Source organism: Furipterus horrens, unplaced genomic scaffold, assembly GCF_987537825.1.
Source record: "Furipterus horrens unplaced genomic scaffold, mFurHor1.1.pri manual_scaffold_5, whole genome shotgun sequence".
Lineage (NCBI taxonomy): Eukaryota > Metazoa > Chordata > Mammalia > Chiroptera > Furipteridae > Furipterus > Furipterus horrens.
In genome coordinates this window covers 22,791,048-22,807,262 of record NW_028327175.1, presented here as the reverse complement: position 1 = coordinate 22,807,262, position 16,215 = coordinate 22,791,048, and the positions used below count along the sequence as shown (strand labels likewise).

Genomic DNA, 16,215 nt, shown 5'->3' with positions numbered 1-16,215 from the left:
CTATCGATGAGAATGAATAATGCATGTTTTCTGATAGCGTTTGCTTCATGTGGCAGGATATTTTAAATGAGGAAAAAAATGTTCTGCGAAAGATCTGCATCCAGTCTATCTTTATGTTCAAAGACAAGCTTAACTGTTATCTGTCTTAGTTAGAGCAGCATTATCAGTTCAGAGCTTTATGGTTAAAACTTACAAAACCAATTACGCTTTAAAAAATTGGTTTCTACAATGTGCATGTGATAACTTTAAAGAAAAATATCTTGTCGGTAATACTGTAGTGATGTCTGCCTTCTCATCTTTATGTGATGGGTCCTATGCCATAGAATTTGCTGTCATGGTGATCCCTGGAACTTGGCCATGTCTCATTCAATGGAATGGAAATTTTGGTTATAACTTAGCATGCTTGTTTATACTGCTAAGTGAAAGCTGAGTTTACGTAACGCAGTTTATAGTCCTGGTTGTATTGATTCTTAAAGCTTATAATTTGGAAATTGCATGTTTCAGAGTCTGCAATGTTTATCAAGAATCCATTGTGCACTAAAACCCATAAAATAAAATCTTTGTTCTGAGGTTATCAGATACATGTTGGATAAATCTGAAGAAAGTCTTTTGATTAATGTTCAAGGGAGGCTAAATTTATTTTACTGCTGAAACTCTCAATACAATACAATGGAATATAAGAAGGTTAAGCAATAAAGATACAGAGAAATAGTTAAAGAGGGGTGGCTTACCTAAGACAAGACCAGATTGAATAATAAGGAAAGAATCAAAGAGAGTAAAGGAGTTCTTAAGAAGGTTCTTTTTCTGTTATACTTATATTGAGAATCCATGGCTAGATACCTGTGCATTCCCTGGTGTCTTAAACCCTCTAACAATACAATGAGCCTGCTTGCTTTGCTTCTGCACATCGAATTGTTTTGCAATAAGACCTCTTCAGGTTTAGTGGTCACTATGCTCATCTCTAACATTTAAGTTTATGAAATGTTTGTTCTTTCCCTCCCAGGACTTGAGAAATCCTAAGTGTTGTAACATGAAAGGGACTGAGAAGGTAAATTACTGGATAAATAAAGACCTAAAGTACTGAAAGACTAAGGACTATTTCAAAGACACATGATGTAACATTTACTACAGTGAGATCTTATTGAGTCTTTGGTCTGGAATAATTCAGATTTGACCATATTCACTTGAAAGAGAGTGAAGCTGATACAGAGTCTGGGAACAACCAGCAGATTTGGAATTGACCTCGCTCCTTTTTCTCCCTTTCCCCCATCTGTTTTGTAAGTGTCCCTCATTACCAAGCTTAATTTTGATGTACTTTCTTGAGTCTTCCAGAACCTTGACCACTGCCTTAACTTTGCCTGCCCTCTTTTATGTCAACCATTCGAGATCTCTTTTCTGGTCTTCATAGGCTCTTTGAGCCCTTCCAAAGAGAGGCATATGTCTTCACTCCTCCACCCGAGTCGCTGCAGGGTCAGGAGTTGACAACTCACTATCAGATCAAATTGCACAATTTCCGTTCTTACCTTTCTTAACCCTTTTGCAGCAGCATATAACTTCAAACTGCTTTTTAAAATTCTATTTTCTTTTGATTTCTGAGAAACTTTCATTTCCCCCTTGAACTCCTTTGAGGGCTGGTTTTCTGCTTTCTGCCGCCTAAATACATTCTATTAGGCAACCTTTATAGGTGAGCCTTCCATCATCCTTTCCTCCAGGCCAGTGTGTACTCACCTATCTCCCAAGTGTAAACAGGATTTTCTTATGCTCGTGACTAGATCTTCCCAGTTGGTTCACTCTGACATAAACACTTTCCACTTCCCCATCTTCATCTATAGACAGTTTAGCTATCTTTTAAGGCACTTTGCCATGATGGTTAACAGACCTCACTCAAGAGCCAGAGTTCCTTGGTTTACGTCATATCTCCAGACTACTAGTTGAATAATCTTGGATAAGTTATTTACCTCCCACATGCCTTAATTTCTTCCTGGTAAAGTGGAAATAGTGATAAATCCTTCCTTGTAGAATTGATGAGACAGTTAATGGGCTAAAAATATAAGGACTAAATAGTGAGACAGTCCTAGGCAGAGCTGGTACTGTGTGTATAAGTACTTTTGATATTTTTTATTATCTCAAACTCTACTTTCTCTGTAAAACTTTTTTTTGGCCCTGGCCGGTGTGGCTTAGTTGGTTGGAGTGTCATCCTGTGGACCAAAATATTGTGGGTTTGATCCCCAGTTGGGGCACGTATGGAGTCCACTAGTTGGTGTTTCTCTCTCATATTTATGTTTCTCTATTCCTCTCCCTCTCCCTTTCCCTTCCACTCTCTCTCAAAAAGCAATGAAGAAATGTCCTTGGATGAGGATGCAAAGCAACAGCAACAGAAAACACCTTTTCCTGATCTCCTGAATCCAACTAAAAGCCATCTTTTCTGGGAAAACTCTATGGTTTTTCATCCTATTATGACACTTAACTGACTCTCATTTTAATTGTCTCTGTATGTCTTACCCCTCCTGGTAGACTAGAGTAGGATTTTTGCTCACTTATGTACCCTGTCATTCATTGCTTACACTTAGTACCCGCTTCAAAAATGTTCTTTTCCCACTAAGATAAGTCTATTTTTCTAGAATAATTTGTGAACATCTAAAGTTCTTTCGGCTACCTTGCATATTGGATATTTGATGAGAGAGCCCCAAAGACCTGAATTTTCATGAAGGGGAAAAATGAAGGGGTCCCTTGTGATTAATTTTATATTATATTGGAGGGCTCCCTGACTTTGAAGCTCCAAGTCATCTTAATGCAGTTTTTTTGAGAAAATTGTGTTGTAGAAATGTGAGTGAGTGTATATGCCCTCTTTTCCAAATATTTCTTACAGGTTTTTACAGTACATTTTTTACAAAGCTGAATGAACATTTTTATTGTGACAAGAGAATAAATTGTCTTGGAAATGTTTCCTCTACAGTTTTACTCATGGTATTTAATAGGTATGCCTCAGAAACGTAGACGTGGGTTGACAATTCTTACTATAGTTTCCTCTCCCCCAAGGATATTCTCATCTCCTGAATGTTGGTGATGTTACAATTGCTGAATAGAAATTTTGACTGAATCAGATGCTGAGAACAATAAGTCTAACAATGAAAATTATCACTAGGAAGTGATAAAACCTGACAGCAAATCACGGTGATGGAACATACCCTGGTAGAAATACCAGAAATACACATAAGCTACATTATTATCTTTATTTCATTTTCTTCTTTTAGAATAAACTTCTTGACCATTTAAAAGAGAAAGGCCAGCCACTTGTGGAAAATAGAAATTGTTGGTCATGACCAAATGTTTTAATTTTCTTCCATTCTTATTGAAAACATTTTTGAATTTGTTGTGCTTCTTTGTGAAAAAAATCTGTGTAATTCTTTCCTCAAGGTAAAAAAAAAAATTTTTTTTTTCCTTCTCTTATCTCAACATGTGCTTCAGCTAGCTTTGCCCAATAACTTGGATATTTTCAGCCTGAGTAATTAAAAACCCAACTTGTCCAGTGATGAGTTTGTCTGTAGATGCAACTCGTGAGTCAGTTCTAATTTTTATCTTGAGAAAGCAATATAGATTGCTTTGAATGTAAACCTGTTGAACCTTTGTAGCCCTGAATCTGCAGTGACAATTGCTTACTCAAGGATGCAGTTAATATGCTGCAGCCACATATTTAACTGTTAAGAAACACTGATACATTCTCAGCATTCTTGTAAGGCAGATACATTTTCTTCTGAATTTAAGATGGAAAAAGAATCAAAAGGAGACTATTTCTTGTCTTGCTCGCATCATGAAGCAGCAGTCTCTGACACCCTGCTGCATATTCATGTTGGGTTTTGCTGTAGACTGGAAGTCGTCTTCATTGTCATCTGTTTGATATCATCCTTACGAACTATATTCTCTTGGCTCTAAATGAAATGGTTAATTAATCCGGGTTTGCATTTTCAAAGTAGAAGTTTGGCAATGGATGGGACCTTGGTTTAATTTAACTGTCCTACATAGGAAGTAGCCCTGGCTGGTTTGGCTCAGTGGATTGAGCGTCGGCCTGCGAACTAAGTGTCGCTGGTTCGATCTTCCAGTCAGGGCACATCAGAGAAGGAAAACTCTGATTCCAAAAAACCTCTGCTGCCTTGCGGCATACCTCTTTAGGGGAAAGGCTAAGGGAGTAAACCCCGACAGAAAATCCGGAGCCGGAGTCCCTAAGGTGGTTTGACGTTGTAGTCAACACTGGCAACTCCTGCGGTGCACCTGAAGCCAAGCTGTATTGACTCCGTCTTTCCCTTGGATCCCTCAGCTACGAAGAGAGGGGGGGTCTGCTGCATGGGCAACAGCAGACCCTCCATATCACCCTGCCCAGGCTCTGTAGCTTCAGCTTCACTGGAGAGGACACTCCAGCATCATCGCAAGATGTCGATTCAACACGGGAGGAGACAGATACCGTGTCACTCCCGAGTTGGACTGCACAGCCATTCTCGGCGGTGCAGATAGACTCTTAAGAAGCTACACCATCATCTCTCGAGGCTCTGTAGCTTCAGCTTCACTGGAGAGGACACTCCAGCGTCATTGTAAGATGTCGATTCAACACGGGAGGAGACAGATACCATGTCACTCCTGAGTCGGACTGCACAACCATTCTCGGCGGTGCAGATAGACACTTAAGAAACTACACCATCGTCTCTCGAGACGGACGGCTGCCGACGACGACGATGACGACGACGACATAGGAAGTACCTAGATATTATTTGTGAGAGACAGAAGACATAAAAATAGCACGTGAAGCTATAAACACAGTAACTTTTGATCATATGAAGAAATTCTATATCAGTCATTTCCTTGTTTCATTTTATACACCAGTTACTGCGTGCCAATAATGTTTATTATCACAGAATCTTATTATTGCTCATTGACAGTAACAAAAATGTAAAAATATGGAATAGGGAGGTGTCATGGATTATGTAGGAATTGTAGGAAGAATACAGGGCATATAAGTCCCCATGGCTTTGGGATAGTTAATGCCTGGAAACTGTGTCATTATGCAAGGTTGTGTTTTTTTTCTGAAGAGGGACTGTGCTATAACCAGGGTTTGCATTTTCGATCCAAAGACTTGGGTAACACTAAATAATGGATATAACCAACACATTGCTATCAAAACCAAGATTAAACAAGTACAAGCGATGATCATCTACATATTAAAACATCTAAAATTTAGTATGTGGGCTGTTAATTAGCAATAATTTTGCTTGCTACCACGATGCAGAAAGGTTCTTTAAAGCTAGTTGGATGACCCAGGTCTCTGGGATGCCTGGTGGCATGCTAATACTTAGCCCCGTCTCAGAGGGCAGAAATCTTAAAAGTTGGTGATGACACTATTGTTGTTTCTCCCACTCAAATGCCTTTTGATCTAACATTTTCCTTTTCTCCCTCACCTACACCCAACTAGGCTATTTAGTAAAAGTTATATTTTAAGGACTAAAGTAAGGAAACAGTAAATGATAGCTCCCAGAAACCTCACATTTCATTGGAATGCAATAAAAATAACTTTCATAATGGCTAAAATATCGATTAGACCACTATCTGAGTATGTTGGACTGTGCCTTCCTATGCCTTAAAACACTGGCAGTTCTCTAGATTGAAACCAAAAGCAGTGGGGCTGAGCCATGTCTTTTCCCTTGGTAGCAGCCATAAGTTTTAAGAAACTCTGTCCCTGGCAGGAGTAGAATGGTCCTCCAAAGAGACCCCATAAGACTAATTTAGCTCATTGGCTCCACTCACCAGAGCAATTGGTGACTGCCAAATTGGGCTCCCCTCTTAGCACTGGAGAAGGGGAAACTAGTCTGATGGGCTTCCTGATTTATAATACAATTGCTTCGGCTTTGGTGCAGAATGGGGCTGAGGTTTCAATCCTATACTGCTGGATACTTTCATTCTTGTGTGCCTCTGAAGATGGAGAACAAGCTATGGGATAGAATATTTGGCTTCAGTTTCTGTAAGTTAAAAATGCAAAAAAAAAAAAAAAAAAGAAAAAAAGAAAAAAGAAAAAGAAAAAGAAGAAAAAAAGATTGTGTCCAGTGGAGAAATAGATTTCTGAAGAAACAGTATATAGAAGGTGAAGAGAAACTTTATTCAAAATGAAAAGCGCTCTCTCTCTCTCTCTCTCTCTCTCTTTTGCTTCATTCTTTAATGTGAGGGTAATGAGTCTTTGTTCTCACTGTGTTTAAAAGTCACCATGACCTTGTGCTGATATTCCCAAAGCAAAGCTGTTGGCATTTAAAACCTATAACTGGATTGGAACTCTTTTACAAACTCCTGGAAAAATCTTGTAAAACGCTGCATTTCAGTTGCTCTGTAAAACTGGTGATATGTCCTAGTTTGGTTACTGCATCACCATTGGTCTCAGTTTTCTTGCTGGGCCACCCAGTGGCTAACGAATGACCAAAATGTGGACAAATGCAAAGGTAGTTTTTTTTTTACTGCAGCTTAGATTTAGGTTTAAGTGATTTCCAGGGTGGATTACTAGTTGCTGTCTTTTTTTTTTTTTTTTTTAAATTTAGAAGTTCCATCTTTCAATCTTCTATACTAACTGATTTCTTTCAAAATTAGAAGTAATAGAAATGAGAAAAATAATTAAAATATATGCCCATCACGCTCTGATTTCTTAAGGATCATTATACAAAGATTTAACAAATGGGTGATGAAAAGTTTAGGGACAGACAGTACTTGGGCTTCTGACTTTCTTCATTATCTTGTTAATTCTTGAGTTCTAAGTCACCCCAGATCTGTAGGAACCCTGTGACCTGAGATCGGTAACATTCCTGAGATGAGAACTCTACACATGTGCCAGTTTCTTAGTAGAGTTCGCGTTGACCTCCAAGATTGTGCCTTCCTGCCTAACCTAATTTTGTTGGACTCAGCCTTTTGCTTACACTGCTCCATGAACTTGGCTAGAATTTCCATATGCATAAAAGGAGGATGCTAACGATGTACAGTAGTCCCTCTCTATATCGCAGTTCACTTATCGCGGCCTCACTGTATTGCAGGATTAAAAAAATATATTATATTTAATTATTTATCGCGGATTTTTCACTATATCGCGGGATTTTTGCAGTACTTTATATATGTGTTTTTAAAGTTATGTAGGTTTAAGAGTGTAGAATATGTTTAAGGGCGTAAGTAGTGTTTATAAAAGTGTGGAAAAGGTTAATAAGGGAGTGGGAAAGGTTAATAAGGGACTGGAAACGGTTTATAAGTGTGTGGAAAGGGTTTATAAAGCCTTAAAATATATATAAATACTAAAATGTAAGGTTCCTACTTCGTGGATTTTCAACTATCATGGTGGGGGGGCATCTAGAATGTAATACCCATGATAAGTGAGGGAATACTGTACTTACTACATTGTGGTACCATTGAGAAGATTGAATAAAATAACTTAGCAATGTGTTTAGGATTAAAATTATACTTGATACCCAGTAATCAGTTAAGAGATTTTAAATTGTGATTTTCATTTACTCTTGGGTATAGGTAAGGTTTTCACCCATGTTGTCTTGGGAAATAACCAGCTACCTTGTCTTTCCAGGGTGCTAGTGAATTCTATAAGCCTCCCTCTGATACCTCAGTATAAACTAACACAAGAAAACTAGCGAAAGCTAGGAGTGTTTGGTTAACTTTGTGTTTGAGAATCAAAAGGAATGGAGACACACTTTCTTTCTTACAACTGGATTATGTACCTTCATTTTTTATCCTGAAATGAATCACAGCTGGGCTTAAAACAAAGAATAGAAAAGGGCCTTAACTGTGTTTCAGAAAACCAGTTTTAGTAACGTAGATTTTAGGTTTGTAAACCAACATGACTTTCAGTCTCTGGAGATAGCTATATAGAATTTCATGCTGTGTGTGTCAGAAAGTGGCACTCCTGTTATAGTCACAACATACTCTACATTTACACTTTGTCCCCTGTTCTATAATTTCTAAGTTGGTGTATGGGTTTCTATTATAGAATTGGGAGGCAATCCTAAAGACAGGACTGTCAGGTTTTCTATTTCTTAGGTATCTTGACATATAAGAACTGAAATTATTTTGACATAAGACAATTTATGCATATTGGCTAATTAAGAATTCAATGAAACATTTCTAACTACAATTTAAAAGTACTGATCTAGTTTATCTTTTTATATTTTGATTTGTTGCCTCTGTGATTGCTAATAAGATAAAAGTATATTTGGTTGTATTTTTACCACCTATGATTGCTATAACTTCTGAGGGAGAAATAACCAAAGATTATGTCAAATAGAGCCTGCGGAATATCTGAAGTAGGTTATGACCAAAAATCACTTCTTGTAAAAAAAAGATATGTAAGAAAAATTCTTTCTTTGATAATATAATAACGGTCTTTATTGATAATAGAAACTAGTATCTTAGTCATCTTTCAGTTTATTGCATTTTTTTCTCTCTCTCAACTATTGAAGTCTCTCCAGACAGGAAATTAGCATATGGAGCAGGGGGACAAGTTAGACTTAGTCAGAATTCTTCAGATTTAGTGTTCTCCTACCCAACACCTGGCTTTGAGAATAAATGTAGGTTATTTCACTGTTGTGAATTATCATTTCAAGGACTATAATGAATAAACAGCAAAATTCCTTTTTTAAAGGATAATTCTTAAAAAAAAAAGAAAGATTAGTCAAGGAGTACTTTATAATTCTGTCATGAGTAGACTCTGACCTGAAACCATTTCAGATGGTCCCACCTGTACTTTATGACCTTCACTGGTGCCCAGGTCAAGGCTCTCTCTCTCTTTTGGACTTGTTTGTGGGGATGAAAGAAGATATTGGAATGTTATTTCTGCCATGCTTCATCAAGAAAAAGCAACCAGTTTTCCTCTAAAGACCAACATTCCAGTGGGTTCTCACTGATACATGATCCTGTAAAAATGCATTTGAAAATAAAAACAAAACAAAACAAACAAACAAACAAACAAACAAAAAAACACCGCAGTGCCTGTTTAGCTCTGGCCATGGTTTGGAATGAATTTATTATTTGTAAATTTAAATTATTTATCTGGATTGATGGTTTGGTACCAGAGAGAAAATTCAGGATTCAAATACAAAATCATGTTCTTATGCCCAATCAGAATGTCAGCCTTTAGTAAGCTGGAGACTTAGCTTTGAGTGCACAAGGCTGTTAATAATCATTGAACTTGCATATCTAGTTTGAATCCTAATCAGAACATTTTTAGTGAAGGACAGTTTTATATTGCTTTGGAACTATTTGTTTTAAGCCAGAAATACCTGGAAAAGCAATGAATACAGATCTGACATAACTAACAACCTAAATTTAACCGGGAGATTATGTTTTTCATTTCTTGGGGGATAGTTTTCCTTTAACTGGCCCAACTTAATATATATATATGAATAATGGAGTTTGAATGAAGTTTTTAGTTTGAGATTATTTTCTTGAGATTTGTGACTTGTGCTTTATTACAAGCTGTGCCATTTCTCTGGAAAGCATTTTAAAATGATGAAGTCTTTTAGTAGCTATACTGTGATCTAATATGCTGCTAGAGCCATTTTGTGCACCTACTCAGTATTAGATGTGTGAGTTGGAAATTGGAGGGCAGATAAAAAACAAATACTGCTCCACTTCTCTTTGCTATGGACAAGCTTAGGCGTTAATCACTGATTCTTTGATCTCAGCTTATTTCCTCGACTTGCTATGATTAGACACACTATAAATGAGCTCTTTAAAACAGAAAATAGTTCACTGTTTTATTGACAATTGTGGCAAAATACATGTAAAAAGTTTACCATGCCGATCATTTGGAAGTATCCAGTTCAGCAGTGTCCTGAACTCTTTGTAAAGTGAAGTTTCTTTTAGTTTTCATACTTGAAAAGCTTCTTCATCTGTGCTGGCTGCTATAACAAATCACCGTATATCGAGTGGCTTATAAACAATAGATATTTATTTCTCACAGTCTGGGAGGCTGGGAAGTCCAAGATGAAGGTATGAGCAGACTCTGTGCTGCAGAGGACTTGCTACCTGACTGTAGGTGGCTGTCTCTTGCCGGGTCCACACATGGGGGGCGGGGCGCCAGCGCCCTTTGGGCTGCCCTTCATGAGGGCTGCACCTCCCTGCCCTCATCACTACCCAAAGCCCCCGCGTCCCCCCGCGTCCCCCCCCCCCCCAAACGCCATCACCTTGTGGAGCAGGGTGGGCACGGACATTCAGTTTGGAGCCAGGAGTAACTCCTCTTTGTTCTGTTCTGTTCTGTGTTGTGTTACAGAACTCCAAGATGGGAGGCAAGCTGAGCAAGAAGAAGAAGGGGTACAATGTGAATGATGAGAAGGCCAAAGACAAAGACAAGAAGGCTGAAGGAGCAGGAACGGAAGAGGAGGGAACCCCGAAGGAGAATGAGACCCAGGCGGCTGGGGCGACCACCGAGGTGAAGGAGAGCAAGGAGGAGAAGCCGGAGAAGGATGCCCAGGAAGCTGCCAACAAACCTGAAGACAAGGAAGGTGGGAAAGACGCCGAGGTGGCCAAGGCAGATGCTCCGAAGGCAGAGCCTGAGCAGACCGAGGGAGCAGCCGAGGGGAAGCCAGAGCCCCCGAAGGATGCGGAGCAGGCGGCCACCTCGGGCCCCGCTGCAGGCGACGCCCCCAAGGCTTCGGAGGCTGAGGCCCCTGCAGAACCCGCGGCGGCCACCAAGGTGGATGACAAGAGCAAGGAGGGAGGGGAACCCACAAAGACTGAGGCTCCCGCTGCTCCTGTCTCGCAGGAAACGAAAAGTGACGGGGCCCCAGCTTCAGACTCAAAACCCAGCAGCACTGAGGCTGCCCCATCTTCCAAGGAGACCCCAGCAGGCACGGAAGCACCCAGTTCCACACCCAAGGCCCAGGCCCCCGCAGCTCCAGCAGACGAGGTTAAACCTGCCGAGGCCCCGGCAGCGAATTCCGATCAAACCGTAGCAGTGAAGGAATAACAAGGACAGCCAATGAAAAAGAAATTACAGCTTAAAAACAACCTGTTTCTCTCTGTCTCTTGTTTGTCTCTCTCCTATACTAACTTGTTTCAAATTGGAAGTAATGATATGTATTGCCCAAGGAAAGAAAAAAAAAAAAAAGATGTCCCATCAAGGGAGGGAGGGGGTGGGGAGAATCCAAATAGTATTTTTGTGGGGAAATATCTAATATACCTTCAGTCAACTTTACCAATCAGTCCTGGATTTTAAAGGTCAATGTCTGAAAGTACAGTACACCTTTTGTACCTGAACTGCTGTTACCTGCACTCCACCACTAAGATCCGAAATCTTGTCTTCTGCAAGGGGAGTTGGGAGTTCTGCGTTTGAGTCTGCCCACAGGGCCTGTTCCAAGGCAATCAGATCTTTATGAAAGCAGTATTTTCTGTGTTTTTAATTTGCAGTCTTTCTTATTTTGATATTTTTTTAATGTTCGTGGATGAATGCCAACTTTCAGACAGCCCACTTAGCCTGTCCACATGTATCTCTCTGCCAATACTCCATTCTTCCTCCCCAGGTATTTTTGGGAGTAGCAAACATTCTCATCCGACTTAGCCTCCCTAGATTTCTCATGACGAGTTAATGCATGTCCGTGGTTGGGTGCACCTGTAGTTCTGTTTATTGGTCAGTGGAAATGAAAAAAATGTCTGCGTTCATTGCAGTTCCAGTTTCTCCTCCATTCTGTGTCACAGACACTAACACACCACTCATTGGAAAATGGAAAAAAAATAAAATAAAAAAACAAAAAAATGTACAATGGATGCATTGAAATTATATGTAATTGTATAAATGGTGCAACAGTAATAAAGTTAAACAACTAAAAAGAAATAATAATGACTATTGGTTTTTTTTTTTTTGCCACTCCTTCCTTCATGGTAATTAACTTCAGTGAAGCATAGGTCAATGGATCTGGCATTTTCTGGGATATGTTTGGGTAGAAGTATAAGGTCGAATCCTCAAGTTTTTCTGAACATTATCTGTTTAGAAAGTTAGTTGGATCAGTGTCAGTAAATTATCTTGGAAGAGGCTAAACTGAAAACTTACTATGCCTGTGGATATGCACCCTAAAGAAATGTGTGTGAGATTAGTTTACTTCAAAAATATTTTGAATTGAACAATTGAAAGACAATAGATTTGATCTTGAGAGTTGGGAAGAAAAGAATGATAAGATCTTATAGAAACATCATATGTATGTAAGTTGTAAGACCACTGGTAATCATTTTGTTTTATCCCTTTATTCATCACATTGTGACAGAACCTGGAAAGGGGGCCCCATGTTGTGAGCAGGCAGTGTGAGAACAAGTCTTTATGGTGACTAGATTCCTGTCCAGCTGTTGCCACTCTGTATGGCTTTTAAGTCACTCTAACTTCTAGGCTTCCTTGCATTATCTACAAGAGAGCAAAGACTATGATCTCTAACTTCTGAAATATTTAGTTGTTGTGTGTATATCTGGTGGCAATTTTATATTGTGATGGATATGTATGTACCAACAGATGTGATGTCACCTCCATTCCTTGATTTCTTACCCCAACCCCTTGGTTTGTTCAGATTCCATATATTCCATAGATGGGGGAGAGATAGGAGAATTGGTGTAAGCAGTGACGTACAGGGTGGCCAAGCATGCACATCAATTCTTTAACATAACAAAAGAAATAATTGTCACTTGGACTCAGTAGTAATTTTGGTTTTATCTAATTGGATATTAGAAACCAAGTGTTGAATATAAAACACTTAAAAGTGAACTTAACCCTAGCCACTGTGAAGATTGCTCATGCTTGAATCAGTTAAATGTTAGGTTTTTGGGGAGAGTAGGATTACGTAATAATCTCCCAGAGTGATAAATTCAAAGAATTTATACTTTAACAGGAATATTTTTTAAATGAACATAGGGGATTTTCTGTAGAATTTGAGAAAGGCCAGTGTACTGGAATTTATTCCCAGAGAAACATTAGCAATATAACAGATGAGAATGAATGAATCTGATTTTGTTCTTGTGCATTATATGTTACACATGCTGAAATAAACAGAAACAAAAATTCTCTCCAATTACTTTCTCAGTGGCCTGTAGTCTGTACAATACCTAAGATGTGGCCAGTGGATAAAACTGGGGAAGCAGAAGTGGTGAAACAATATTAGGCAGATATACTCGTTGTGTTCAATTTATGTCTGTGATCACCTTTTTGCACTTCTGGTTCTTGTTTCTATAGTAAAATAAACTTGAACTCTTAATGCTTGAAAACACAGAATATAAGAAATATGTAAACACAAAACCACTGAGCAACTGTTTCAGGTGTGAAAAATAGCAGAAGACTGCCCATATTATTACCAATGTGTCCTAGCATATATTAAAAGCTTAGGGGTGGGTTTGTGGTGGTAGTAGGGAAACAACAAAATAAGTGAACCATGGAGACCATTTATATGGTTACTAACATTAAATAGCATGTATTTCTTGCAGACAAATGCGCTTGATGAAAGTATTATGCTATATATCCACTGTCTTTTCATTCTCTTTCAATTACAAAATTTATTTTGCATTTTGGTGACTAGAACAATCAAATCAAATCAGCCTCCTGGATTACCATTTATTGCTATAAATCACTATTCAGGGATAAATGAAACTAAGACTTTTCAGTTTATTTACACTTAAAATTGCTGAGTCAGGTGTATGAGACTTAAAATCTGAGCGCTATGTATATTTCTCTTTTCTAACGATTAGAGCTGTGGTCAAGCAATGAAAGAGTACAGAAATGTGGTCACCAAAGTATTTAAATCAGAATTTCAACCTAACCATGGCTCGTGACATTTCATTTTACCACACCTAAGAAAAACTTAAGATGTAGTTTGAAATTGTATGTTCAACAGGAAATGTCATATGTGTGGGAGTGAATGGTTTTGCCAGGAAGGAAACAGTGTTGGGCATTTAAGTTAATTTTGGATTAACCTAGGTTGTCCCTTCCTCATGAATGATCTAAAATGAAGGGAAGGCAATACATAGGCTGTGCTTAACAGGCAAGTCAGCACTTACTCAGGAACTCACCACATATCTGGCTCACTAACTCACCTGTGTACAAGTCTTTATGAAAAATGCAAGGGTCTCAGCATCTAATGCTTGCTGAGTGCCTATGAGCATACTGAGAGGAGGAAATTAACAGGAATAGAAATGAATTTGTTGAAGGTTGTTAGCTTTGTCTTTCAACCTTGAAGGTCCTCTCCAGTAGCTGACACTGGCTCCGCATGATGGGAATGGACCCAGATCCTCAAGAGCTGGGGTGCACCAGACATCCTAGGATGGCCTTCCCTGGTCTCAACCCTAATAGAAGACTGTCTTCAGTTGTCCCTGGCCATTGAGGAAGAGATTACACATGGCCACAGTCCAGGAATGCCATTCACCATTCTTGGAAGGTCTCTTTCAGTGGCGTCCAGACCCAGGTTTAGTGCACAATAAGGAATTGGTTGTTAACTCTCTAATACTGGCAAGATGTGGACATTCTTCAGCTGCCCAAGTTGGGTAAATTATTAGGTGCCAGCAGCTACACAAAGTTTGTTTTCATAAAACATCCTGAAACCCTAATTTTTCTTAAATGAAACATCATGGTATATTGACACCGTGTCTTCACTGAAACACATCCATTGGGTCTGGCTCTGGTACATCCATTTTTTGTTCCTTTATACATTTAAGGCACAGTAAATTTCACTCATTTCATTTATAGGAAAAAATCTATCTGTAAAATTTATAAAATTTGCTGTTTTGGTGTTATGCAACATTTTATCTCAGGATTGATGAGGTTAATCTCCAGCCTTTGATTTCTATTTCACTTTTTGATGCTAAGAGTGCAGTTATTTTGAGCTTTATTTTTAACTGATTTGCACGATATTGAAAACTGGTTGCTTGGAAGGTAATTTTAAGAATTTCAAATAGCAGTACCACTAATAGTTGTGGGATTCAACAGATGAGCTTTTTGTACACATGCATAAAAAAGGAGGCAAAATTTGCTCTATTTTTGGTCTGCCAAGCACTTAATATTTTGAATATTTAGCTTAGGGGTTGCTGTTTGGACAGGGTGTCATTTTGCCCCCTCTGCTAATGGAAAAGTAAAAAGGGCAATAGAGGCAGTTGCTCATGAAGGTCTGTCTGCCTTATGAAAGCTCCAAGTCTGGTATCATTGTTTTCATGCATGTCTCCACGTTTCCTCAGTCTTCATTGTAAGAGCAACTTGCATTCTGAAGCTGTATATTCTATTCACATACAGATTTTAATAAATGCCTAGAGTGAATGTCGTTCTGAAGAAAAAAAAACAAAACAACAACTCTATCATCTTTAAAGAGAAAACGGAATTTAACTGTACATATCGAAGGAGAAAACTAAACAACTATCATATACCTCTATCTCCTGTATACTTGACATTTATATTTTCCCAAGGTCCAAATACCATCTTTGTTCTTCATTTTCTTTGAAGGTGGTTTTGTGTTTCCCTTGAATTTTCCTCCGAGACCAGGAAAATTCATCTTTAGTATCATTCATTTAGAAATTAATTGGCCTTATATGATGTATCTTTTTTTGTTTGTTTGTTTTAACTTTCTTGGGCCACTGTGCTAAATGTTAAATGACAAAATGATGGAGCTATACCCACAAATTTAGTGTCACTTAGAGAATCTTCATATTTGCTTTTTTTGCATATGCTTTTGCTTATACAGTCCAGGATTTAAGGAAATAAGAATCTCAACAAAAAGGCTGTTTTGGGGAAATTTCATCTTGAAAATGATTTTCCATATATTTCCCTAATCATTAAATGGAGTTTCACATAATGAAGACCAAAAGTACCAGCTTCTCTGAAGTTGTGGGTATAGAAGTGTATATGAAACTTCAAAAAGAGATTTATTTTTAAAAATATACTTAAATATTCTGGTAATTATTTTTTTAAAGTTATCTAAAAGATGGAGTTCCAATCAGTAGCAAGAAAGAAAGCTTTGTTATTGGCAAACTCACTATCTTTTGGCTTTTTAAGCTATGCGTTTATTCAAGTAGAAAATGTGTTTGAATAGGTACCAGAGATTCTTGCCTTATAATTGAATAAATTATTCCTTAATGGCAGATGGATTGTATTTAAGAGCCACACAATCAGAAAGTCAGGCTCATGATAGCGTTACTTAGAATAAAACGGCACTTTTTTTTTTTTTTTTATCTTGG

At 38.3% G+C, this 16,215-nt stretch overlaps 1 protein-coding gene across 2 annotated transcripts in view; it reads left to right on the top strand.

Moving 5' to 3' along the window:
- Nucleotides 1-11,744, top strand: part of BASP1 (brain abundant membrane attached signal protein 1) — a 69,278-nt gene extending 57,534 nt beyond the window's left edge. For both annotated transcript variants that reach the window (XM_090278902.1, XM_090278901.1), the window contains exon 2: nt 10,295-11,744. In XM_090278902.1, coding sequence (XP_090135028.1) covers nt 10,304-10,990 — 687 coding nt within the window. In that variant the 5' untranslated portion in view covers nt 10,295-10,303 and the 3' untranslated portion in view covers nt 10,991-11,744. The remainder of the gene's footprint in view (nt 1-10,294) is intronic.
- The last annotated feature ends 4,471 nt before the right edge of the window (nt 11,745-16,215 follow it).